The sequence below is a fragment of the Apus apus genome, chromosome 7 (genome assembly GCF_020740795.1).
Source record: "Apus apus isolate bApuApu2 chromosome 7, bApuApu2.pri.cur, whole genome shotgun sequence".
NCBI lineage: Eukaryota > Metazoa > Chordata > Aves > Apodiformes > Apodidae > Apus > Apus apus.
Window position 1 is genome coordinate 31014502 of NC_067288.1, and position 24445 is coordinate 31038946.

At 49.0% G+C, this 24445-nt stretch overlaps 2 protein-coding genes across 2 annotated transcripts; both read right to left on the minus strand.

The window, feature by feature from the left end:
- Positions 1 to 840: 840 nt before the first annotated feature.
- Positions 841 to 11556, minus strand: PTGER3 (prostaglandin E receptor 3). Its single transcript, XM_051625734.1, has 2 exons — positions 10709 to 11556; positions 841 to 3907 (listed from the first exon to the last, which is right to left on the minus strand). Exons 1-2 carry the CDS (start codon positions 11534 to 11536, stop codon positions 3623 to 3625), a joined length of 1113 nt encoding a protein of 370 aa, XP_051481694.1. The 5' UTR covers positions 11537 to 11556; the 3' UTR covers positions 841 to 3622.
- A 1690-nt stretch (positions 11557 to 13246) lies between these two features.
- ZRANB2 (zinc finger RANBP2-type containing 2) lies at positions 13247 to 23939 on the minus strand. Its single transcript, XM_051625740.1, has 10 exons — positions 23850 to 23939; positions 23383 to 23435; positions 23143 to 23251; positions 22409 to 22491; positions 21341 to 21417; positions 20311 to 20448; positions 19323 to 19495; positions 17423 to 17509; positions 15584 to 15748; positions 13247 to 15068 (listed from the first exon to the last, which is right to left on the minus strand). The coding sequence occupies exons 1-10, from the start codon at positions 23903 to 23905 to the stop codon at positions 15005 to 15007; spliced, it is 1005 nt and encodes a 334-aa protein (XP_051481700.1). The 5' UTR covers positions 23906 to 23939; the 3' UTR covers positions 13247 to 15004.
- Between the last annotated feature and the right edge of the window lie 506 nt (positions 23940 to 24445).

Sequence of the window (24445 nt, forward strand, 5' to 3'; positions counted from 1 at the left end):
CCAATGGCACCACAAAAAGTTGATCTTTTATCTTGAAGAGCAGCAGGAAGAACCAGCTGATAGGTCTGGTTGCCCAGAGACAGCAGCAGAGCCCCCCCAGCAGCTCTGCCAGGACCATCAGCTGCCTGGAGGTGCAGCAGCCTCTGCCCAAGCTGCAGGAGAGGGTGTTTCACAGCTCTAATCCTTCCTGGGCCCCCAAGACAAGGTTTTCACCCAGGGCAAGGGTTGAGCACAGACCTCCCTGCCCATCAGGGCCAAGTGAGCCCTGGGGAGGCCAGTGGAGGTTTCCCAGGTGCTTCCTCCATCCATGGGGTCAGACAGGAATTCTGTGCAGTCAGAGCTGAGTTGGGTTCTGTGAAGAGCATGTCCTGGCACTGCCTCCGTTTTCTTCAACAGATCACCCAATGTAAGTAAAAAAGCAAATGCAGAAGCTGTATTTTCATGATGTGTTTTGATAAATTATAACCACAGTGACAAAGGCAGAAAATAACTTTCAAATGAAGGTTACCAGAGGCATCACCAGAGGCATCACCAGAACACCCTTAGGGGTGAGCTGAGCAGCTCCTGCGGCAGCGAAGCCAAGCTCCCTCCTCAGGGTGCAGCAGGGCTCCCACGCCAAGGTCACCAGCTGGAAGTGTGTGCAGATAAGACGTGGTCTGCGTCAACCTGCCAAGACCTGCTGGGTTGTAGCAGCAGGTGGTGCCTCTGCAAAACTCACTTAACCCTTTGCTGGAAGGCCAGTCCCTGACCTCTCTATCCGCGTGCTGGTGCCAGCAGGGAGGAAGGTCCCCAGCGCTAGGGCACTGTTCCAGGCAAGAGCAGTCACAGCATGGAGACCAGTCATTCTGCCAAACTTTTATTCTGACTGATACAACACACACCGATTTGGGACACAAACAAGCGAGTTTTTCTGGCAAACAATGATCTCCAAATTGTTTTTCCACAACATCTCTGACTGAAGCACGACATACTGAAACCAGCATTAGAGATACTTCTGTAGTGGAATTTAAATACATCACATAGAAGGCATCTTTAAAGGACTGCAACAAAAACACACCTTCCCCCTCAAACAAGTAGATGGGAAAGAAAAGCTTTCATTTATGCTTCAGCTCTTTGAGTTCCCTGTTGGAAGCATGTTCCTCCAGCCACGTCCTGCCTCAGCACGGCCGGCAGGTAGTGCTGCCCTCCTGGCTGTAAACAAACGAGCAGCAGAGATTCTGCCCCATTTTCTGAGAGGTCATGTAGCTTCTTCACCTTACTGCACCCAAAGATGGGCACAGCCACCTCTCCTGAAGAGCAGAGTGCGTGTCCTGGCTCGCTAGAAAAGACATGGGGCAACAGAAGGGTTTTGAAGGAAGGGAAACCACCGTGGCACCAAAACAAGCAGCAGTTCCTCCAGAACTGAACCGGGTCCCTTCCCACAGACAACCCAGGGCAGTGTCACACCTGAGCTGTTCTGTCCTTGCGCATTGTTGGACTGGCTGTGCACAGAAGCCGGTGCTCTCCTCCTGGGCCCTGGAGGAGCTGATGGAAGGGGGACAGAGCCCCTCTCCCTCCCTGTCTCCCCCCAGCTTCCTGGGGAAGCTGGTGCTCTGCAAGTGCTCAGAAATGCCTCGACACAGAACGATCCAGCCCAGTTGTTAAGGTCATCTCGACATATTTTACAAGCAACTGGCTTTGTTTATTTGTTTTAAGAACCTGATGTACATAAACTGAACTGTACGAATCCTCTGGGCAGGCTTTTTATATCCCAATATATGTATCTTTTTGAAGTATGAATCCTGCAAGGCACTTTTTCAAGGAGAATGAGTAAAATTTTTATTTCACTGTGTTCCCCCAAGTGCTGATTAGTGGGTGATCCAAGCGCTGAGTCCTGCAGCCTGAAGGATTCCTGAAAATTCCTGGAAAAGGAATTAATTTCATTAAACTGAAGAAGATGCTGGGGACTGATAAGGGAAAGGCAGCACCTTACAAAATGTGCCTCTGTGGCTTTAGGCTGGTTCTTGAATTAAAGGCAGACATTAGCTTTTAGGTTGCCACCCAGATAAAATGAGCTTTATGCAGTGGCTTCTGCTGTCAGGTTAATTGATTTTGTTTGATCTGAAGATAAGCAATTAGACAAAGTGGTAGCAAAAGGAGAAAAGTGAGTAGCCAGTTTCTCTTTTGAAGAGTTACTTTTCTAAACAAAGGGAGAGCAGTAAAAATAAAGGTTCTGTGCAAGAAATGGCCAGCAGGATCACATTTGCCTTTACTGCCCCTGAATTCGATACTCCATGGCTCATAGTATGTGGTACACAGATTGTGCTTTACTGTATTTGCATCTAATGTCACTCAAGAGGCCATGACACAGGAGACATCAGAGGCTACCATCTGCAGAAGGGTGAAGAAAGTGAGGAAAAAAATGTAGCCCTTGTAAAAACAAACTTCAGATGTGACACAATGGATCAGAACTCAGTTTTTTGAGAAAATCTGAAAGTTACCTGGGGGAAAGATCTGACTGATGCACACACTGCTACCCACCTCTTCCAGTCTGCTTTAGTTCAGAAATTCCCAGAGCTGCCATATCTCTCAAATTAGCCTTTTTGGAGGAAAGAAGAAAGTAACACTTTTGGGGTACTATTTTGGCCACTCTGTAGGACATTTTGGTAAGGAAGAAACATCCCCATGGCTTAAAAACAATCTGATGTTCATTTTATCCCTGGACATGTGCATCTCCAAATAAAACAACTCCTATGAAAATAGTATGTTTGGCTTTGCAAACCTCTGCCATTAATCTACAGGAAGAAGAGCATTTACTATCTCTTACAACCTGTTTATCACTCTTTCCATCTGCTCAGAGTAGTTTTATAGTGTGCTTTGCAAACAGCAATTCTTGGTATGCCTGACTGTTTCACAGGCTGCTATTTAAAAAATAAATCATGGGTTTCTCACTTGTGCTCTTTGTCCCAACACTACATCTTCCCCAGCAGCTGAGCTCACTTCAGCATCCACGCAGAACAAGTTTTTATCAGGACAAATCCATGAGCCCTGAGACTTGTGCTGCCTTCAGTTTGAGAAGGAAAACGAGGTACCACCACTGGTACAGCACAACCACTTCACATTTGAACCCCTGAAATCCCAGTGAACTCCCCTAATTTTGTCTTCTTTTCATTCTTGTATTTTTGCCTCTTTCTCCCCTTGTCCCTCTGGAAAAAATAAAAGGAGGAGGAAGGACTCTGAAGCTGATGTCTCGGTATGAAAACAGATACAGGATTTGGTCTCTTCTGTAATTTAATCTGTTGAATCTGTTCCAAGTGTCCCCCGATAGGAAAACCATTTTTTCTACCTTAATGGAAGACAGTTCCCTCCAAGCCCTGTTCTGGGCACACAAAACGTCATGTTCTGCAGCTCAGTTATGAAAGGCAGTAACAACAGAGCGTAGAAACAAAACCAATTCCTTCTCCAGTGTTTGAGGATTCTGGGCATGCTGGATCAATAAAGCTTTGGTGCTGTAAGCCCACCTGGTAACAGAGTTTTCAGCTGGTCATGCAGACATGACATGTCTCAGACACCCCCAGTCACAGTGAGGGTTAGAGTGACGGGTTGGCACAAGCAGTTTCCATGGAGATGGATGGATGTTCCCTCACGCTGCCGTCCGTCGGGTCTCCTCCGACAAGGTGATGGACCTCTCTTTCCACTCGTTAGAGCACTTGGACACAGCGTTGGCTGCCTGGCAGAACTTCTGGAGGAGTATCTTCCTGAGGAGCAGGTAGACCCAGGGATCCAGGATCTGGTTGAGCGAGGCCAGGCGCACGGCGGTCAAGAAGAAGTTGCATTCCTTGTGCAGTTCTGAGCTCTGGGCTTCGCTGGAGAATCCCTTGCAGTGCTCGAACGACGTGTGGCTGAAGATCATCTTCAGCATTGTTATCTAAGGAAAGTCGGGAGGAAAAAGTCAGGTCTGTTAAGACACTGTTACCTCTCTATCTCTACAGGCAAATATCCCTGGAGACAAAATCTTCTCAAGAAATCTTTTTCCTCCTTCATCCAATTCAAATTGTGACCAGAGCAAACATGGCCCGAGAGAGCAGCTCAGTGTGTGTGTAAAATGAGTGATAAACATCAAAGTGAGTGATCCCTGCCAGCTGTCCCCCAGCTCCACATACACATCTCATGCTGACACAAGGCTGCTGCCCTGCTCGAGACACAGCAGCAAGCTGTGTGCTACGTGCTGGAGGCTCAGGGTGGCCTTGGAGAGAACGGGAAATTACTGACCTTGCAAACCTGGACTTAAAGGGACTCTTTTATCATTATCATATTATCACAATTACAGGGAAGAGCTGAATAACTCACAATGAGCAGAGCTCTTCAGAATTAGGTTAGGAACGGTAAATGTCAGGAAAAAAGAATTTAAAATTAAAAAATGTCTTCATTTCTTTAAAGATAAGATGTTGTATTTTATGACTTCTGAATTTTAGAATTTGATTTTAAGGTAGGCTATTCTGCTTATGAACTGAGCCAAATTAAAAGAAAAGGGTTAACAAAGGTGCTTTGGGCTAGGAGTCAAGAACACATACGTCAACAGAAAATACTTTTCCTTTGTCAAAAGCCACAGACTGCATTTGGTGTTAACCTGACCTGCCTTTCCTCCCTCCCCCCTCAGCTCAGCTCCTCCAGTGAACACAGAGGTATCCATAGGACTCTGCTTCCCACAGCATCCAAACTGGCATGGCCAGGAGACACTGTTAACGCTGTGAGATGTTCCCCTAACTGATGTCTCCCAAACCTCACAGCACAGATCAGCAAGCTCTGGCCTGGCAGCCAAAGCTACATGCAGGTTGATTTGGGGGGATTAAACGCCCTCAGTCCTGGCAGCACCTGGGGCTGTCGGGGTCCTGCCCTGGGTGGCACATGTCAGGACATTAAGCCCTGGTCAACGATAGTCATTGATCAGAAAAGTCAAAGAAGAGGAGCTTTGATTAATACTTTCACCCCACAATCTGTACTTTGAGGTAATTTTATCACTCATTTCAGTGTCAGTGGAGATACGTGCTGTTGGTCCAGTACAGGCAGCAGGGAGGATCCTTTTTTTTTTATGGGTTGCTACAAGGCTTACAACCTTTAAAAGCTTAGAAACCAAGGACTGAACGCCTAAGTCTTAGCCACAGGAGCACTGGTGCAGCCACAGGAACACTGGTTTTGTTACCAAGCTGCTACTTCTTCAGGTAAAACAGTGAGCAGCTTTCTTGGTTTGGTTTCTTCTGAAGCTGGCGAGAGCTCACGAATGGTGGGTTGTGATGCTCTCATGTACCACTATATAACTGGGGGAAACATGAATCACATTTTGAAAGATGTCAGATAGATACAATGTCCTGTGTTTTAGGCAGTATCTGTTATCTAAAGTTTTCTCCTGAGCTTTGTGCCCCAACTACAGCTGCTTAAAAATACAGACTTCAGAGGCTTTTCATCGCTTCTCTGCAGATAAGCTACATTAGATTTTGCACTGCAATGTTTTTTCTAGGAGCTGATAAACATGGGGAGCAAGAGTGACCAGGAGCAGAGGCTGGGGGGAGGATTTCTCCATTGAAAGGGATGTTCTGGGTGCCAGATCAATAACTATATGTTGACCTTGGAAAGACTTAGATGAGTCCCACAGGCAGGGCGGCTCGGATGGCAAAGTGCGATTGTTTTTGTTTCCTTAAATAGAAGCAGTTGAAGAGTCCATCTTCCACATTTAATTTAAATCAAAATGAAAGCCATTACCCGTCGGTAGAGCTTTTTAAAAACACAGACAGATACAACCCAGACCACATCCAACAGCCACTTGTGCATCAGACCCACACAACCACAACCCCACCACTTCCTCTGCCACCTCCGCCTGTTGAGGATACTGCCCCTGTCCCAGCTCAGCCCACACTGCCAGCACCACTGCCTGCTGTGCCCAGCACAGCCCACCCCAACCTGGAGGGCACCATTGCCTGGGGCTCTGAGCAACCTGGTCTGCTGGGAGGTGTCCCTGCCCATACAGGGGGGATGGATCTAGGTGATCTTATGCGTCCCTTCCAAACCGTTCTATGATTCTGTGAAACCTGCTGTGCCCGCGTCACAGCCCGTGGAAACCACCCCACACTTGTCCTTCCTAGTACTGGGATTGCTTTCTCCCAGATCAGCTCCTCCAGCTCTTCCTTTGGGAGCTCTGCAGTGATCCTTCTTTTGCAGACTTTGTTGTCTTGGTCTTCTGTTAATGAACCCATGGAGCTGCAAAAACATCAGGCTAATAACATGCCTTTCCCAAGCAGACAACTGCTGCTTATCTGGGGGTTTATTACATAATATTCCTTTACTGGAATATTAGTTGGCCCAGAAAATGCTTTACTGGAAACTCTTATTTGATATCCTTAGAGGTCGTTTATCATGGCCTGTGCTGCTCTTCTACATGAATTAAAAGAAATACTGCAAAGGGTAAAGGAACAGCATCAGGTGGAATAAAGCCAATGGAACTACACAGTCTATGCCAATTAAAAAATGAGGTTCAAAATGCACATAGCAACATAGTTGATAAATGTATGTATTCAATTTATCAAAAGAGATAAAACTTTACTGTTATCACTGAATGCAGCTTTAGCATTAAGCCTTCACTGCTCTGGTTTTCCAACATCGAACCCAAGACGGGGTTTGTCAGATATCCTTCCAGTGTTTGGAATACAGTTGGATTGCAGGACACAAGAACTTTTCAGGGTTGTTTCACAGGCTGCCCACCTGGCAGCCAGCACTGGGACACCCCGATACCACCTCAAGTGGACACAGGCAGCCTGTGTCACCTCAGGGGCTCCCCAGCAGCTTTCTGTTAGAATGCCAGGAGTCCAGAATGAACTCCCATTGTACATAGGGGAAGGGGGGTCAAAAAAGACAAAAACTTCATCCCGAAGATCTTTTTCCAGTTTAACAAACTATTTTGGTAACTGCTGCTATCTGCAGTAAAAGATGGAGAGTAAAACAGCTGATGTGCTTAAAGGTGCATATTTTTCAGCCAAGCAAGTGCTGAGTAGTTGGTCTGGAACGTGGGGTGGGAATCTGACGGGAAATTGCTGGTCCCAGACTGAAAAAATCTTTTCTTGAGAAGGTTTCCAAAAAAACCAAATGTGTTTTCTATGCATCGTGAAGATAAGAGGAGTCATCCTCTCACACTGCCATCTCCTCTCACATTGCATCTCCTCTCCCATTAGCCCTAATCTGTTGCTTAAATAGTTCTCTCACACATAAAGCTGCATGCCATGGAAGGAGCAGAGGCTTCTCACTGGCAGAACAACCACAAGCAAATCACTTCTCTGTTTCTGAGAAATACAAGAGAGCAAAACCATTTGCAGTCCTTTTGAAGAATGACTGGAGAAGGCTGAGGATTTCCCTAAGAACCTGTTTACAGAAAGATAATGATGCAGGGAATCATGACAAGGTCTCATTCCAACAAACGTTGTCTCATTTTTACCACTTAGTTGTGACCTTATCTAGGCAAATCCAGCCCAGCAAAATCCAGCCTTGTGGCCAAGCTGCAGTGGTCAGTACAGTGGGGCAGTCTGAAGAGAAGTGGCTATTTCAGCCCTGGTAGAAACACAGCACTCCTGGGAAGAGTTACTGGTTCAGAGAAGAGGGGCCATCTGTTTTCCTTGCAGCTCAGTCACTTCACTGTCTTTTTCTCCCCAAAGTGAAGGTGCTTTCCATAACTATACTTTGCACATCTGAAATACCAGAAAATTATATCTTTTTAATAAAAATATCTGTAAGGAGAAGGTATTTCATTTCTGTCTGACAGGTTAAAAAGTATTTTAACAGGAAAAACAGCAGGACACATGAGCATTTTGGCTTTAGGTATCCTGGAAACAACTCTGTGAGTAATTTTGCAGCCTGAAGCTCTAAAAGAATTATGAGAACTGCAGTCTGTGCTGCCCCAGTGCTTCTGTGCAAGCAAGAACAGCTTCCTCTGTTCCACCTCAGACTTTTTTCAGTCTCCTGCCACTTCAGTTCTATGGTCATGCTCCACAGCTGAGCATCAAAATAAATAAAAGACCAGAGTGAACTAGAAAGCACTTATGATACAGCAATATTTTACTAAAGTGGAGCACTTTCCCAGGTTCTCCAGGCTGAATGCAAGGAAGAACCTGAGTCCACCCCAAGACAAACAATGCCTGCGTGGTGTGTGCACTGCCTCTCCTCCAGCATAAATCAAGAAAAGGCAGGACACTCCATTGAGCTGTCAGAGCTCAGCCACTAGCGTCAGAAGTTTCACTTGTCTGTTGAATCACATTTGGTTTTGTAATCTTCATCAACAGATCAAGTCTAAAAATACTGCCTGTGTAAAAGGGCATTGTTTACCTAACAGTAATTGTAATAGTGGTCAGGATCCATTCCTTCTCAGTTACAAAACTCATTATTTATTTATTTTAAACACAAACATCTCCTCTGAAAAATCCCCGCAGTCTGGTTTTGACTGAATTTCTTACACCTGCTAAATGGTGCAGCTATAGATAAATGGGCTCAGCACTCTGGCTTTCACTGAAACTGCCCTTGGGTCAACACCACGGTCACTCTGCCAAAGAACTGGCCTCTCACTCCTAATTGGTACTTTGCAGTTGTACAAGAAAAGCTGAAGTGTGTGTGTCCTTGTGCTGCTGGAGTCATGACTCGTGGTTCCAAGAACGCGAACGCTGGAGGATGTGCTGACAAGGCAGAGCAGCTCTGCAGACCCCACAGAACAAGTGCCCAGCTGTCCAAGCTCTGCTGCCGTGCAGGAAGGTGACCAGTTCCCGGCTCACTCTGGGTCATGTCCATGTCCCCCCGGGGGCAGCAGCCCCCCACGGCCACCCTCAGACACAGGCAGAGCGCTGCCACCCGAAGCAGCCCCTCTGGAAGCAGCCCCTCTGGAAGCAGCCCCTCTGGAAGCAGCCCTGCCTGCCCCGGAGCCAGCTCACCTCCCACGGCCGAACCTCGCAGCCCTGCTCGCTTCTCACCAGCTCCCCAGGCGTGCTCTGGAGGTGCCAGCCATGTTCACACGGGCTCTGTGCCCCGGGCTCTGCTCCATGAACTCGGCTCATTAACGCTTCCCACTCATCCGTTCAGGAGAGCGGGGGCAGCTGCATCCGTTTGACTGGTCACCTGCAGAAACGCCACGGGAAGCAACCCCCAGAGGAGTCCTTCCATCCTCACCGATTCTTCTGAGTACTCAGGTCCCGAAGGAAGGGAAGAAGTGTCCCTCACCTCAAGGATTTTCTCCCTACGCTCCCAGGCTGGTTGAATCCTCCAGTGTGACAGCTCCACGGCCCGGGGCTGGTGGAGGGAGCAGCACGGGTCCGGCTGCCCAGGCTGAGGAGGGCAGGGGAGAACCTGTGTCCCAGCAAAGGCTGGGGAGTCAAGGGCTGGGAGGAAACATTTAATAAATGCCTCCTCACTTTTCATCTGTCTGATGATGGACAAACATGCGACAGCTAACCTCTGTGAAATAAAGAAATCCTGGGGACTTCACCAGGCAGGCTGGCAGGACAGCAGGAGGTGCCACAGCAATGGTGACAGCCCAGGAGCCTGAGGCTGCAGGGATCTCTGCACAGACACAGGAACGGGGCAGGTCCTTCCTTGGGGTCTGAGGAGCAGAACGTTGCTCCCAGGTTCTCACCAAACGTGCCGTGTGGCTTCATGGCTTACTTTCGTCACAAGCTGTTAATGATCTCTAGAAAGCTACCGAGCGGCCTCTGACTTACTTTGGGGCAGGGCTAATTGGGAGATTTGATGGAATTTTAATTAATTTACAAGGATAACATCGCTCAACCACATTTGTTTTCTATTTCTGCCTCATCCCCATCAGCCCCTAGCTTTGCCAGCCGTCCCTCTCGTCACAGCCCCACTTCAGGAAGAGTTCAAGTTCTCTGTGCCCAAGAAGGAAGAAAAATCCTCTGGCCATAAAGCACCTTTCACATAACATGAAGATCACCACCGCGAGCTTCAGCCCTGCCCTGCTTTTGGATCCTGAGCATAGACTTCCCAAAAATCGTGCTTCCCTCTGACAGCAGAACAAACTGTCCTTTTTAGACGGGGTACCCGGCTCCCGGCTGTGCCCTTGTCCCACATGGCAGAAAGAGACACGGATTCAGCCTCCACATAAATCATGAGGATTTATGTTTACCACAGTTTGGTAGGAAAGGAAGGGCGTAAGTGAGGAGTGAGAAAACAGTGGCAAGAAATGCAACAGCCCTTCACAAAAAGCAGAAAGAAAAAGCCCAGAATGCTGCCACAGGTGAGACAGGGTGAGCAATCTGCTGAAGCCCAGAAGGCACTGGCAAAGTCACAAGCTGTACCTTTTCCCTTTAAAGCACTGAAGGAAGCGTTGGGACAAAGTAAAAAATTGTAAATGGCTGTTTTCCGTGAGCGCGGGGCTCCATCACGGCAAGGTCTTGATAAAACCTCCTCGCAGGTTCCCCCCAGATGAGGCATCCGCATGGTCTGGCTCCCCTTGTCCCGTCCCCCAGCGCGCTGGGGCAGGCAGCGCTGGCAGGAGCACCACCTGCCCTCCTCCCCTGCCCTCTCCCAGCTTCTCTCCTACCAGCCCTCCAGGCCCAGCGACCCCCAGGTTCTGTCCCCGTTCCCTCTCCTCAGATGCCACCCACCCCACCAGCGAGGAGCCTGAGCTCGGGCTGCTCCCCACCCTGCCCGGGCTCGGCCCCCGGCGGGGGGCAAGGCGACCTACCAGCAGCGGTGACCAGCAGGCTGAGAGGACACACATGATCCCCAAGAGCTGGATCAGGGTCTCCGTGGTGATCCGCCCCCACTGCTTGCTGGAGCGCGAGGCAGTCGCTTTGGTCCGGCAGCGAGACACCAAGGCCTCGATGGTGGCCAGGTTGCAGGCCACCGTCACCACGAGGGACAGGAGCCCCAGGGCGGCGAAGCTGGAGGCGAAGAAGAGGCTGTGGCCGGTGCTGATGAAGCACCAGGTGCCGGGCCACTGCAGCGTGTAGCGGCCCAGGCCGGCCACGGGCAGGAGGGCGAAGGCCAGCACGGCCAGCCAGATGCCCAGCAGCACCGTCTTGGTGACCCGCGTCTTCATGTGGCTGGCGTACCAGTGCGGGGCGCGGATGGCCAGCGTCCTCTCCACGGCCATGGCGCTGGCGATCAGCAGCGGGCAGAGGCCGAAGACCGTCATGCTGAAGCCGAAGAAGACACAGAGGTGGCCCGAGGGGTCGACGGCGTCCCAGGAGCGGTCCGACAGGTAGACGGAGATGACGATGGGGCTGGTGAGCAGCTGCCCCAGCAGGTCGGTGAGCGCCAGGGAGCCGATGCACAGCAGGAAGGATCGCTTCCGACGGCTGCCCTTGGCGCGGTAGCTGCGGGCGACCAGCAGCATGGCCAGGGCATTGCCCACGATGCCGGTGATCATCATGCTCAGCGGGAAGGCCACCGAGACGGCCCCGCAGCCCTCGGCCCCGCAGCCCTCGGCCCCCCGCGCCGTGCCGTTGCCCCGCATGGCGCCGGGCTGGCTGCCGTTCTGCGGGCCGGGGCACTGCGGCCGCCGGCTCATCCCGGCGGGGCCGGCGGGGCTGGCGGGGCCGGCGCTGCGGGCAGCGCCGGGCGGGCGGCTTTATGGGCGGGGGCGGGCGGAGGGGCCGGGCCCTCCCGCCCCTCGGAGGGAGCGGCGGTTCGGCACGGCCCGCCCGGCAGCGCCCGCAGCGCGGAGCGGGACGGGCCCGGGGCCGGCCCTGCCCCTCGGGGCGGCCCGCGCAGGGACGGGACCCGGCGCCAGGGCCGCGGGCGCCGCTCGGACGGGTCGGGCAGCGCTGCTGCCTCCGTCCCTCCCGGGCACGGGGCTGGCTCGTCCCGCCGGCCCTCGGCTGCCTGTCGCCGCCCCTGCCTGTGGCTCTGGGGCTGAAGGGGCACCGAACGCCAGCTCTCCTTTCTATCCCTTTGTTGCGTCAGCCAGGAGCAGGGCAGGGATCGTAGAATCATAGAATCATAGAATCCTGGGGTTGGAAGGGACCTCGAAAGATCATCTAGTCCAACCCCCCTGCCAGAACAGGGTCACCTAGAGTACATCACATAGGAACGCATCCAGGTGGGTTTTGAATGTCTCCAGCGAAGGAGACTCCACAACCTCCCTGGGCAGCCTGTTCCAGGGCTCTGTCACTCTTACAGTAAAAAAATGTTTTCGGATATTCACCTTGAACCTCCTATTATCGTGCCCCCGTGCTGGGCACTGCTGAGGCTGCACCTCGAGTCCTGGGGGCAGGGCAGGGCCCCTCAGGACAAGCGGGACATGGAGGGGCTGGAGCGTGTCCAGAGAAGGGCAAGGGAGCTGGGGAAGGGGCTGGAGCACAAGTCCTAGAGGAGCAGCTGAGGGAGCTGGGGGTGTCCAGCCTGGAGACCAGGAGGTGAGGGGAGACCTGCTGGCTCTGCAGCTGCCTGAGAGGAGGTTGGAGCCAGGGGGGTCAGGCTCTGCTCCCCAGGAACAAGGGATGGGACAAGAGGAAATGGCCTCAAGTTGTGCCAGGGGAGGTTGAGATTGGATCTTGGGAACAATTTATTCCCCCCGAGGCTGCCCAGGGCAGTGGTGGATTCCACATTCCTGCAGGGATCTCAAAGCCCTGTAGATGTGGTGCTGAGGGACACGGGGCAGTGGTGGCCTTGGCAGGGCTGGGGGAACAGTTGGACTGGATGGTCTTAAAGGTCCTTTCCAACCAAAATGAGTCTATGATTCTATTTAACTCTCAAGACTGTTTTAGCACAGTTCAAGCTCAACCAAGTAGTTTCTCTGTTCTCAGGCTGTAAGTGGCTTGATTAACCACAAATAAATAAAAGATCAGCCCCAGCTCTGAGGCAAGAGAGTGCCTGACCAGCCTCAGCAGGCCTGCTCTGAACCACCTGTAGCTTTATGCCCTTTCTGTGTCCTCATGATCTCAGGAGCTTGGTGGGACCTGGTTTGGCTCCTGACACAGCTAACAACCGGTCAGACAACCAACACAAAACTTCCTGAAAAGAAGATATGGGACTCACAGAGAACAAACACCTGGGAGTTTTGTAAAAGCTCATTTTAAACATGCTGCGTTTGAATCCAGACACATTTTCAGTTGGGGACCAATGTGGAGGTTTATGGTACCTCTGGCCAGCCGAGTGCACACACTGCCCCTCCTGCACTGCAGGGCCAGACAACAACCACCACAAACTCATCTGTTGGTGCTGGTTAAAAAGACAATTGGCTGCTGTTTGTTTCCCAGAGAAAACACTCACTGCACAGTTGACTCACAGGTTTTATTTACACTTGTCTACAGAATCTGTTTGCCTTACATTTTATCTAAGCCAAATGAAACCATAATTTTCCTTTGTCTGTAGCCTATCGTTTGCTAAATTTAAAAACTTCCATCTGTTAAGTACAGCAACAGTTTAATACAAAGCACAAGGGAAAAACCAAAGGCTAACAACAGAGCATCTATTAGATCTGGTTTTTACAAGTTAGTAGTTGGGAGGCTGGAGTCGTCAGAGGCACAGTTACAAAACTAACCTGCTCTTGTGCAACCTACACACATTTAGCATTGAAATCAGAGAGAAAAAAAAAGCATTAAAGAAGAAAACTGCAGAGCATTTTTCTTCTGCAAAAAGATTAATCAAAATATCCCTACACCAAAAACGTTTTGCTTATATACCAGTCCCAAGGAAGTGTCTTAAAAAAAAAAGAAAAAAAAAGAAAAAAGAAAAGAAAGAAAAGAGAATGTAGGTTTTGAACTTTGCTCCGTTTGTTTTGGTGCAGTTCACTTGAAAAAGCAGTGGTCAAATATGGGTTTGGAAGTTCTGCTGCTCAAATCAGTACACACATTGCTGTTTGCTTGCTTGAAACCAAGAATTCTCCTGAACATACTTACCTTGTGATGGGCTGACGATACTTAAACCTTAACCAAACGGAGCTCAAGAGAGACCGAGTTTTAATGGGGTATTGCTAGTAAAATAGATTCAATGAAGCATTTTAAGCCATAAATTATGTTTAGGGGAATAAGAATGATTGATGAAGAACACATTTAAGATGTCAGAACTTTCTACGTAGTTTATTCATATTAAAATATAAATTAAATTCCGATACCTTGAAAATTTTAGTCAGCCCAAAATGAATTTTAGACAGCCTGCAGAAGCTTCACTTCATTCCAAGAAGCTAGTTCCAGAATCCTCCATCTCAAGAGTAGTTCCTAAATGATCCTCTTACAAGAAAGGATGGCCGAGTCCAGGGTCCATGCACCTTGCTGACTGCAGCAAATCAGTTCTACAGGGTCAGGCACCAGCGGCCATTAGACTGGAGCAACCCAGAGGTGCCCCAGGTCTCAGTCACCCTGGCTGCCAAGGGATGAAGTCTGATGTACTCTAGAGAATCACTTGATGCTCTGGGTATTTAACAGCTACTTTGCACTGAGCAGAGCTAAAGAGAAAAAGGGGCATCCAGCTGCACTTTAAACTCAACACAGAGAAATAAAGAAACAATCAGACCTAAGTACTCACTACTGTCATCTGAGGGGTGACACCTGCCCTACAGCTACACTAGTCTCCTCTGGTCCCATCCCAGCTACACCAGAGCAGCTCAGGAGCTGGATGCAGAAAGCTCATGGGTTCTTCCATATTCCTCAAGTACTTTTTTTTTTCATTGTCACATGAAGAGCAGAGTTGTGTTAGAACACATCCGAGCTGTGCCTGCTCGTACATGTAAGACAGCCAGGAACTGAGTAACTGAGTCTTTAAAAGTAATAAAAAACCCCTTTACTCCAGTAATAAATCTGCACAGCTCCTCTGGGGAGTTTATGGCTTAAAATGCTACCTCACTTTTTGTTTCATGAACGAACAAAGCGGCAGTTTTCCAGAAAGCAAGGACAGACATGCACCTCTACTAGCAGATTTAGCACTTCTGACCAAGTAAGACACCAACTTAAAAATGTCTCATGCACTGACTGGAATTTGTTTTGTTTTGTTTTTGTTTTTGTTTGATTCCCCCCCCCGCAATGTGACCTTTAATACATTATTTCTTTTTAGAACTTGTGCGGGAACCAGAATGGGATGATCCAGATGAAGATCTGCGGCGTCTGCAAGATACAAATGGAGAAAGCATGCAAAGAAGTAAGTTGGAATTAATTCTAGCATCCACTGTGAGTAGTCTGCATCCTACAATAGCTGGAAGCCAAGTATATCTGATAGGGGCCTTATAAGAGTATAAAGATAGCTTTAAACCACTTTAAGCTCATGAATGTGAATTTAATACTAAAAATGTAAGTTTAATATTGAAAATAGAATACAATTTCTAAATGCAGTATTTACTTATGAAAATAAATCAGTAATGTACAGGTTAACACTTTCAGACAGTCTCTCTATGGAACATGCTCCCAGCAGGAGGAAGTTTCACTGGATGGGGGGAGGGAAGCAATTACAGAGGATTTAATAGGAAGCAGTAAGGGGAAGGGAGAAAACTACTTTTAGTATCAGAGTAACTGATCAAATTCTTTCCCAGTCCTTCCAGTAAGAAAAAAAAAATAATAAAAAAATAATTAAAAAAAACCACACATGGAAAAGACACCCATTCTTATTCTACATAAACCCAAACCTTTCGGGTGACCGTGATCTCGATCGTCTTTTTTTGCGATCACCAGATGAAGAGGATCTAGAACGACTTCTCTTCTTGCCTCTCTCGGGGGAAGATGATGAACGAGAGCTTGAGTAAGATCTTTTCCTTGGGGTGGAAGACCCCCTGTAGGACCTGGAGCTGGATCTTTATTGATTGAGAAATAAATCAGATTTAATTCTGGTATAACATCAAAAGAACAAAAAGAGACAAGTCTTCATGAACACTCACTACTCTATTCACGTCAAGAGTTTTATCCAATTAATCTGTGGATGCTTTAATACTTACTCCATAGTTATCTGTCAATAAAGACTTCAACTGCCAGGGTAGTTTTCTCAATACATCTTGCTAAACGGGGTTTCTTGATCTAGAGACCACCAGTGCTTTGGAAACCTCTTTGCAGCCTTCACCAGAACGACGCCTTTTGGCAACAGGATGGTGGGAAAACTGGGGCAGGATGCAGCCTATGTAAGGACTTTCCTCAGTGGGTAATTCCCAGAGCAAAATGGCTGGAAAACCACAGGTGTAATGCTGATCAACCACCCTTTGCTGCAAATTAATGGATATTTCACTAGCCATTTCACTCTTCACTAGAATAGTAAATAAAACCCCTCAGAAGGTGTATTTGCAAACCCCAACATCAGCTGAAGTGGGGAGGAAGACCTTCCACAGCAAAGTATTTCAGAAGACAGTCATTTTGGCAGCTTCAAAAAAATGAACCAGCTTCACTTACATGCATTCAAAAAACCACTTTGGTCATTGAAAAGAAAAATGGAAAAAGCCACTTATGGAAAAGGTAGTAGAGTTACAAAGTCCTAAACTGTAATTCCAAAATTATATAAAAACACCTCACGGGATTTTTTTTTTCGGTAAGCTGGATAAAACACTAAGAAAATCCAAACCAACAGAGTGTATGTTGTTGGCAAGATATTTTCAGGGTTCTTACTGTAATTGGCCATCAGCCCTGCCTCACTCAAGCTGATCCACCGTGGACACCCAGGGGGTGCTGTGTCCAGAAGTTAATAACCCAGCTCAGTGATGAGTGGGGCACAGGTTCCCTTCTTTTCCTAAAAGCAGGGATCCCATCTCGTGCTGACCCTCATGGGATAATCCACAGCATGTTTCTGTCACCAAAGGGTGGTGGCACCATTTGGGGTGGGTCTTCCCAGCTCAAACTTCCTTATTTACAGCTTTAAGATTCTCTACATGCCTGGAGATGGGGCAGGTCCTCATTGCCACCAGGATGCCCGTGCCAGGACACCTCAAGGAACTTACACACTTGTTACTTCTCCTCCACAGTTCAGTCCCTGCTACACAGAAAACAGCAGCTGGCTCAAGCTCCTCTCAGCTTCTCACATTGTTCCCTATCAATGTTTTTTCACATTCAAGAAGATACTGGCAGCACTACCTCGTGGAATTCAGATACATTCAAAGTTACCACTAACACAAACCCAGAAGCACAGTGTGTTTTCTAATGCTCTTCCACATCTAGGAGCCAAAGTGGGAACAGTAAAACCAGCAAAAAATTCCTGAAGGAAATAACCATGCATTCAAATTCTTCTTCCTTCCCAGTGCAGATCTGTGGCGTCCACTTGTCTAGCTTAGGTCAGACTTACACTCTTCAACCAACACCTGGCATTCCCAAGAAATACCTCTGGACTGGAAACAACCTGGTGCAGGGACCCCGGGAATTCTGACTTCCAAGATAAAAATGAGTTAATGTTTTTTTAACCAGCATAACTTAATGATGAACTCAACAAGTGGCTGGTTCCTCTGCCCTTTCCTCTCTCTGGCAGGAGAGAGTGGTGCTACCTCATTCACCTGGATTTCGACCCACGAGATCTAGACTGTTCTCTGGAACTGGAACGAGATCTTGATCTGGAACTGGAAGAACTTCTTGAATGGGACCTGAAACAACAGGGAAGATTTTTTTTTTTTCCCAGTGTCTGACTGGCATTTAGCAGAGTAACTGCTGCTGTCAGCAGCAGAGACAACAACAACACACCAGGACAATTTGGCCTGCAGCCACTAGAGAAGGGACAGTTTCCTCCTACCCCCCAGCATCACCAACAGTACATTTTAGAACAGAAACTTTAACATATAGTAAGATGGTGCATCAAAACATTTATAAAGTCAACTTTTTCTCACATTTCCTAAAACAAAGCACAAAATGTAAACAGGATGGCAGTTATCTGCCAAAATGAAACAACTGCACGTTTATTAACCATTTCATTACATCAATGCCTTAACTTTTAGTTTGTGCTTCAACTTGAAACCCATCAGTTCCTCCACAGGGAGTAGGTAAGAGCATTAGGAGCAGCTGGCTCAAATCTTCCCCCAGTCAGCTCTCACAAGCAGTTTGTAAGCACTTTCAAGTTTTCCTCAAAATTTTCCCCTGCATTAAAAATTAATTAGTAATTAACTCTTGGCTAAAATCCATACCTAACACCACCTGTTAGGTGTGTTAGCCAAAATGACTTTCACATTTTTCACGCTGATGGATTTTCTTTAAAGCACAAACCAGAAAAGATATGTAAAGATGGTAGCAGACTTGCAGCAACCATTGTAAAAAGAAGGCATTGCCATCAAATCCTATTCATCTTTTCAGGAAAAATGTATTATACATGTTGTTTATATTGCTCCCATTTCTTTTTCATTTCACTGTGCAAAACAGCAGCAGTATGAACACCTGCTAACTAGAAAATACATTGAAACCTTTTTAAAAAAAACAAAGAAGTTATCTACAAATGGCAGCTGGTATTTCCAATTGATTCTGTAGCTAGAAGCAAAAAGTTCAAAGTTGGCAGATCCCTGCAAATGTCAGTTATGACAAGCTAGCTTTTACTTCAGTGTTAACATCTGTGTATGAGCAAACAAGGGTGTAGCCAGATGAGTGGCTGAAGAACCTGGGCAGTGACCACAGCAGTGGGAGCAGAGAGGTGCAGTTACACAGCTGGGGAGATCAGAAGAAACTTGAACTTTATGTGAATGAACTTTAGGTATAACCCTATGAACTGGTAGGGATTTGAGGTCTTAAACCCATCACTATCATCTGTGTGACAGCTGTAAGGCAGCTGAAAAGCTACAAAATTATTTACACCACGATTACAAAGCATTTATTGTATGTTACTGAATTGAAATAATAATAAATCCACCCAGCAGACAGGATCAATGTAAACTTTTACTTTTAATCTGACAATATTGCTACTGTGCTTAAAGTTTTGTCAGTTACCATCAAGCTCAGTTCAAGTTTCTTTATTTCCACGGCTTTTTTCCATCTGGAATCTGCCTGGACTGCATCATCACTGCCCTCTCCTGCTCCTCCTCCCACTTCAGCAGCACCACCCCCTTCTGCTTCCCCCTCCAGCAACTCCATAGTGTTAAGAAAGGTTCACCCATTGAATCCCAGGTGGCCAACAAGCCTAAAATACTATCAAAAATAACACGTTCTTAAATGTATTGGAAGGATTCAAATGAAATATCAACTTAGGTCTACAGAAACAACCAACCAGACACAGGAAGCCTCCTTGCTGAGGACCCACAGGAGGTCAGAACAAAACATTATCTACCAGGGTAAATTCTCGACACGAAACCATTATCATGATTAAACTGAAACTGTAAGGCAATCAAGGAGAAAAAAAAACGAAAAAGAAAAAAAGTAAATAGAGAAGTCAGATACTGACATTTTGCCTGGCGTTACCCTTGACCTGTACCCGTTTACCTGGACCTAGACCTTGAGCTCGAGTGAGAGGATGAGTGCGACGAGGAGCGAGAGTGGGAGGAGCGAGACTTGGAGCGGCTGCGCCTGCCGGGCTGCGCGTTCTTGGCGCCGTCCTCTTCCTCACTGGCATCCAGGTTGTACTTTGACAGGTCAGCATCATCTTCATCCTCATCCTGGAAACCAGCAGGTTCACTACAAGTGCTTACAGAATATTTGTCGTCCCCCAGCTGGTGCTTTTTTATTTATTCTGTGGTTTGTGCTTTTCTCCCCCCTCAGCCTTTGTTGGTGCATTTAATGAGATCCAAACGTTTTAAGAGTGACTGAAAATTTGTGTTTCAAAGCAAACTGTTAAAAAGCCTGCAGAAAACCCATCTGAAGTCTCATCTTAACTAACATTAACTAACACTAATGAAAACACAGAGGTTGATTTATCCCAGTGCCTGGAAGAATTTTCAGGCCCCAAATCTACCCTCAAAGCACAATCCTGCAGAGATGCTGTGTGACTGCTGTGTTAAAAATTACCATATATGCATATCTCTGCAAGATGCTGTCCAAAGATGTGGACAGCCCAGTGTGAGATGATCATGTATTTCAGGAAAGATAAGAGACAAAAATTCTCTGAATATTTAATTCCATTTTGTAAGAGAAATCTGATGTGGCTTTAAAAGGCTAAGAACAGAATTCAAGACCGTGCCCTCTACAGGGTAACTATATACATGAAGGTTCCAAAGAAAGGTCTTGACATTTTTGATTCTGATCTCAGATAAACTACTTTGAAAAATGATGCATCTTTGAATTAGAACAAAGCAGAGCATGTGCAGATGCTTTCCAGCAGCTGTGGGGACCCTGACTCTGACAGCTGCCCCTCCAAACTGCTCTAGAGGCAGCTGCAAACACAGACCGACCTCACCTCCCACTGCTCAACTGCAATGCACAAGTAATTAAAAACTAATTGCTAGAAATAAACCACCAAAACAAAGCATGCTACCTCATCCAATTTATATTTGGAGAGATCTTCATCCTCATCCTCCTCATCTTCCCCTTCAGATTCCTTGTCTTCTACTTCCTTCAGGATGGATGCAGGACCCACTGGCTTCCCTCTGTACTTCTTCTTTTTGCGCCCAAACTAAGACATTTCATCCCATTAGAACATGATTCAATCAAAAGTAATTTCCAACTTGGATTTTTTTTTTTTTTTACTACATTTCTATGAAAAAATAAAAACACATCAATTTCAAACAAGGTACTGCCTCAAAGGGAAGGAGGAGTGTCATGAAACATCAACTGGCAACAGGAACCTTTCTGAAAAGAAGCCTGTGTTAGATACAAGCACCCACAGACAAGGTTAATGAAGATCTGAATTTACAAGAGGTTTTGTGTCTGTGCCCATGGGATATCTTTGTCAAACCATGTTGAACATCTGGCTGAAAACAACACACAAGTTGACAAGGGTTTGCAGTGACTGGGACAAGGGGGAACAGATTAAAACTGGGAGAGGGAGATTTAGGTTAGATATTAGGGAGAAATTCTGTGCTGTGAGGGGGGTGAGACCCTGGCTCGGGTTGCCCAGGGAAGCTGTGGCTGCCCCATCCCTGGCAGTGTTGAAGGGCAGGTTGGATGGGGCTTGGAGCAGCCTGGGCTGCTGGGAGGTGTCCCTGCCCACGCAGGGGTGGGACTGGATGATCTTTAAGGTCCCTTCCAACCCAAACCAGCCTCTGATTCTACAACTCTCTGACCTTAAAGCCATTTCCCTAACAAGTTAAATGAACATAACTTGTACCAGTTAAATTTGAACTAATTCTTTAGTTTCTAACCCCCCAAAAGACCAAGCAGATGCACTTTCAGTTCAAAACCCTCCCACTTCAGCACGTGCCAGAGACACATCAGTGTCCTCCCGAGCTGTGCTCCTGCCCGTAAGGAAACCAAAAGCAAAGGCAAGTGCCCCATGCCCTCCCCAGGTGCCCCATGCCCTCCCCAGGTGCCCCATGCCTCCCCGGGTGCCCCATGGCCCCACTCACCTCATCATACTCCCCGTCCGACTCCTCCCGCTCGATGTACTCCACGTTCTCCCGCTCATTGAACCCTCCTCCGTAGCCTTGAGAAAGGGGCAGAACAGACAATCTCTTCAGCTGCACCAGGTCAGCCCCATCAAGCACCAAGCCCAGCATAAACCTCCTCAGGTTCTAGGAGCCTTCAGCAGACTGGTGGGCATCACCTGTCAGAGCGTGACGTGATCCCCAGGGGAACAGGAACTGTTCCCACACACCTTTCTTGAACAAGAGTTCCCCAGAAACCCAACTTGAGAACATGGGTTAAGAGACATCACCAACCCAGAAGCAACAGCAATGGAAACAGGGTCAGGCTGACAGCCTGCTGAGCACCCAGCTCCCCAGAAGGGCACCAGAACTTTGAAAAAGTAACCAAACCTTAAAAAAAATTAGTACGTTTAAAAAATATTTAGTGCTATGAAATCTTATCTGAAATAAACTGAACATGATTCATTAATATTCTTACAATAATAAGTAAGAATATTAAAAATATTCCTTTTCCTTTTGGATAACAAGCTCTGTGCTCTTCCCCAGGCTTCTTTTCCAGTGTGTCACACTGCATTAAATTCTCCACCTGATCCTGCTGGCAGTGTGACAGCAGCTGTGCCCACACTGTAAGGAATCCTCTGTTCCAGGCACCGCTGGCTCATGGTTAATGCAGGAGCTCAAAAGGCACCTCAAGCCTCACGAAGAGATCACAGCCCAAGCACCAGAGCCCCCAGGCACTGCTCCTGGGGCTGCACAGCCCTCTGTACATGGACACCAGTGGTTAATGAATTACTGGATCACCCCTTCCAGCTGCCCTGGGATCAAGATCAGACACGAAGGCAGTTTAACCTGAACATGCATGGACCTCCTCAAAGAAGCCCTCAGACACTTCACACAGCACTACAGGCAAGCAAGCCTGAGAACCAGCAGACTCATTCAGGTGTGGGAGATCATCCAGCTTTGCCAGTTCTGCTGAGTACAACCCCTGCCATCAAGCTCCACTGAGATCTGTAGGAAGAAGTGCTCCTGCAGTGCCTGGAGAGCCCTCACCTGTCCTCTCCTCCAGCTTGGCGTACTTTGGGGTGTTGCACATGTTGCACTCTGACCTCCTGGCCCAGTTCACGTTTCCACAGCTTCAGGGGCAAGAACAACAGGACAGAAATGGGAAACATTGCCTTTCAAATCAAAAAGCTCACGTGTTGTGCTGCACTGCTAGGATCAGGATGCTGAGCACAGCCACCTCCTGGCAGAGAGAATAAACCAATCCAGCTTTCACTGGGCAGGCAGCTTGGTCAGCAGAACGTGAAATACCTCAACGTGCTCCTGAGAACCTCAAAGCACCTCTCAAAAAGCAAACGTTCTGCTGAAACAGTTCTTTCATAACTTGGACCTCTATGTTCTCCTCTGACAGCCTGGAGGAACACCCAAGAATTTAACTCCGTGCTGAGCTTTCCTCACAAAACACTTGGTGAGTTTTTACCATAAACCACCACAGTGCAATGCAGGTGTCACTCCCAGCTTCACGTTTCTTCTGAGCTTGAGAAATCTCTCAGCTTATCAAAGCAGAACAGGCACCTTTACCTGTCTACTCTGGATTTTTTTAAAACCCCTTTTCCAGTGCTGTCAATTTCCAGCCATGCCAAGAGGTGGCTGCTGCCCAGCACGGGCTGCCTGCACAGCCAGCAGAGGAGCTGCTCTGCTCAGCACCTCTGCACTTCTGCTGCCACGGGGAGCCCCCTGCAGCTCTGCAGCCCCAGGGGAGCAGCCCCAGGAGCAGCTCATACGTTTTGCACTGCCAGTCGTTGGCGCTGAAGAGGCCACGACTCTTCTCTGCCAGTGTCTTTCCTATCTCAGTCCCTCCAGCTTTCATCATTTTGGCTTCTGTCGTTTTTTCTGGAAAACAAAAAGAAAGACCAAAAAGTGACTCTCAAACAACTCGGCTGACGGGTCATTAAAAAAGACTCAATAGTTTCTTTCTAGAGGGGCAGAAACAGGCAAGGGGACTCGTCCCCTCAGGCACTCACCTCTCCCACATCTGTTACAGCTGGTTCTTCTGGCAAAGTTAACGTTCCCACACCTGAGAACGAAAACAGGAGGAGAATGGAGACGCGGGCTGGCTGAACGCTAGAAAACACACACGGACCAGGCTGCCGGAAAAACACCTTTCCTTTCCCGAGGGAATGACTTCCAAGTCGTACCACCAGGTTTCTCAGGCCGCGCTTGACCCGGGGGCGGGAGGGTGCGGGTCCCGCTGCCCGGCCAGGGGCCGTGAGACCCCGCCGGGCAGCCCGCCCCGGCTCGGCGGGAGGGGAGGAGGCTGGGAGGGAGGGAAGGAGGGAGAGAAGGAGAGAAGGAGGAAGGCGGGGAGAGAGGAGGGAGGGAGGGAGGGGGGGGAGGGCAGGCGGGCGGCCGCCCCCAGACCCGGCGCTGCCCCGCGGCCCGGCCCCGCAGCCCCCGCAGCCCCGCAGCCCCGCGGCCCGGCCCCGCTCACTTCTTGTCGGGGCAGATCCAGTCCCCGTCGCTCACGCGGAAATTCTTGGTCGACATCTTGGCCCCCCCGAGCCCAGCCGAGCCCAGCGCCGCCGCCGAAGGACCCCGGGTCCTGCGGGAGCCGCCGGGCTGCCCGCCGCGCCTGAGCCCTGCTGCCGCGAGCCAGCGGCGCCCGCCGCCGGGCTGGATTTTGGTCAGGCAGCGCCTCGGACGCCTCAAGGCAGCGCGGGGGGGGGGGGGAGGGCGGCGGGAGCGGAGGAGGCGCGCCCCCTAGCGGGGCGGCGGGCCGCGCGCAGGGCGGGGCGGGGCCGGAGCCCTCCCGCACCCGCACCGCACCCCACCGCACCCGCACCGCACCGCACCCGCACCGCACCGCACCCGCACCGCACCGCACCGCACCGCACCGCACCCGCACCCGCACCGCACCCGCACCGCACCCGCACCCGCACCGCACCGCACCCGCACCGCACCCGCACCGCACCGCACCCGCACCGCACCGCACCCGCACCGCACCCCCGCACCGCACCCGCACCGCACCCGCTCCCGCACCGCACCGCACCCGCACCGCACCCCTTCCTCCGCCCTCCCCGACCCGCT

Excerpts from the sequence above, each read along its gene's own strand:
- PTGER3 (XM_051625734.1), bottom strand. The coding sequence starts at position 11,536 with ATGAGCCGGCGGCCGCAGTGCCCCGGCCCGCAGAACGGCAGCCAGCCC. Across the intron at positions 3,908-10,708 it reads CCTGCTGGTCACCGCTGCTG|ATAACAATGCTGAAGATGAT; the intron begins GTAGGTCGCCTT and ends GACTTTCCTTAG.
- ZRANB2 (XM_051625740.1), bottom strand. The coding sequence starts at position 23,905 with ATGTCGACCAAGAATTTCCGCGTGAGCGACGGGGACTGGATCTGCCCC. Across the intron at positions 22,492-23,142 it reads AACGACTGGCAGTGCAAAAC|CTGTGGAAACGTGAACTGGG; the intron begins GTATGAGCTGCT and ends TTGCCCCTGAAG. Across the intron at positions 19,496-20,310 it reads CCAAATATAAATTGGATGAG|GATGAGGATGAAGATGATGC; the intron begins GTAGCATGCTTT and ends GCTGGTTTCCAG.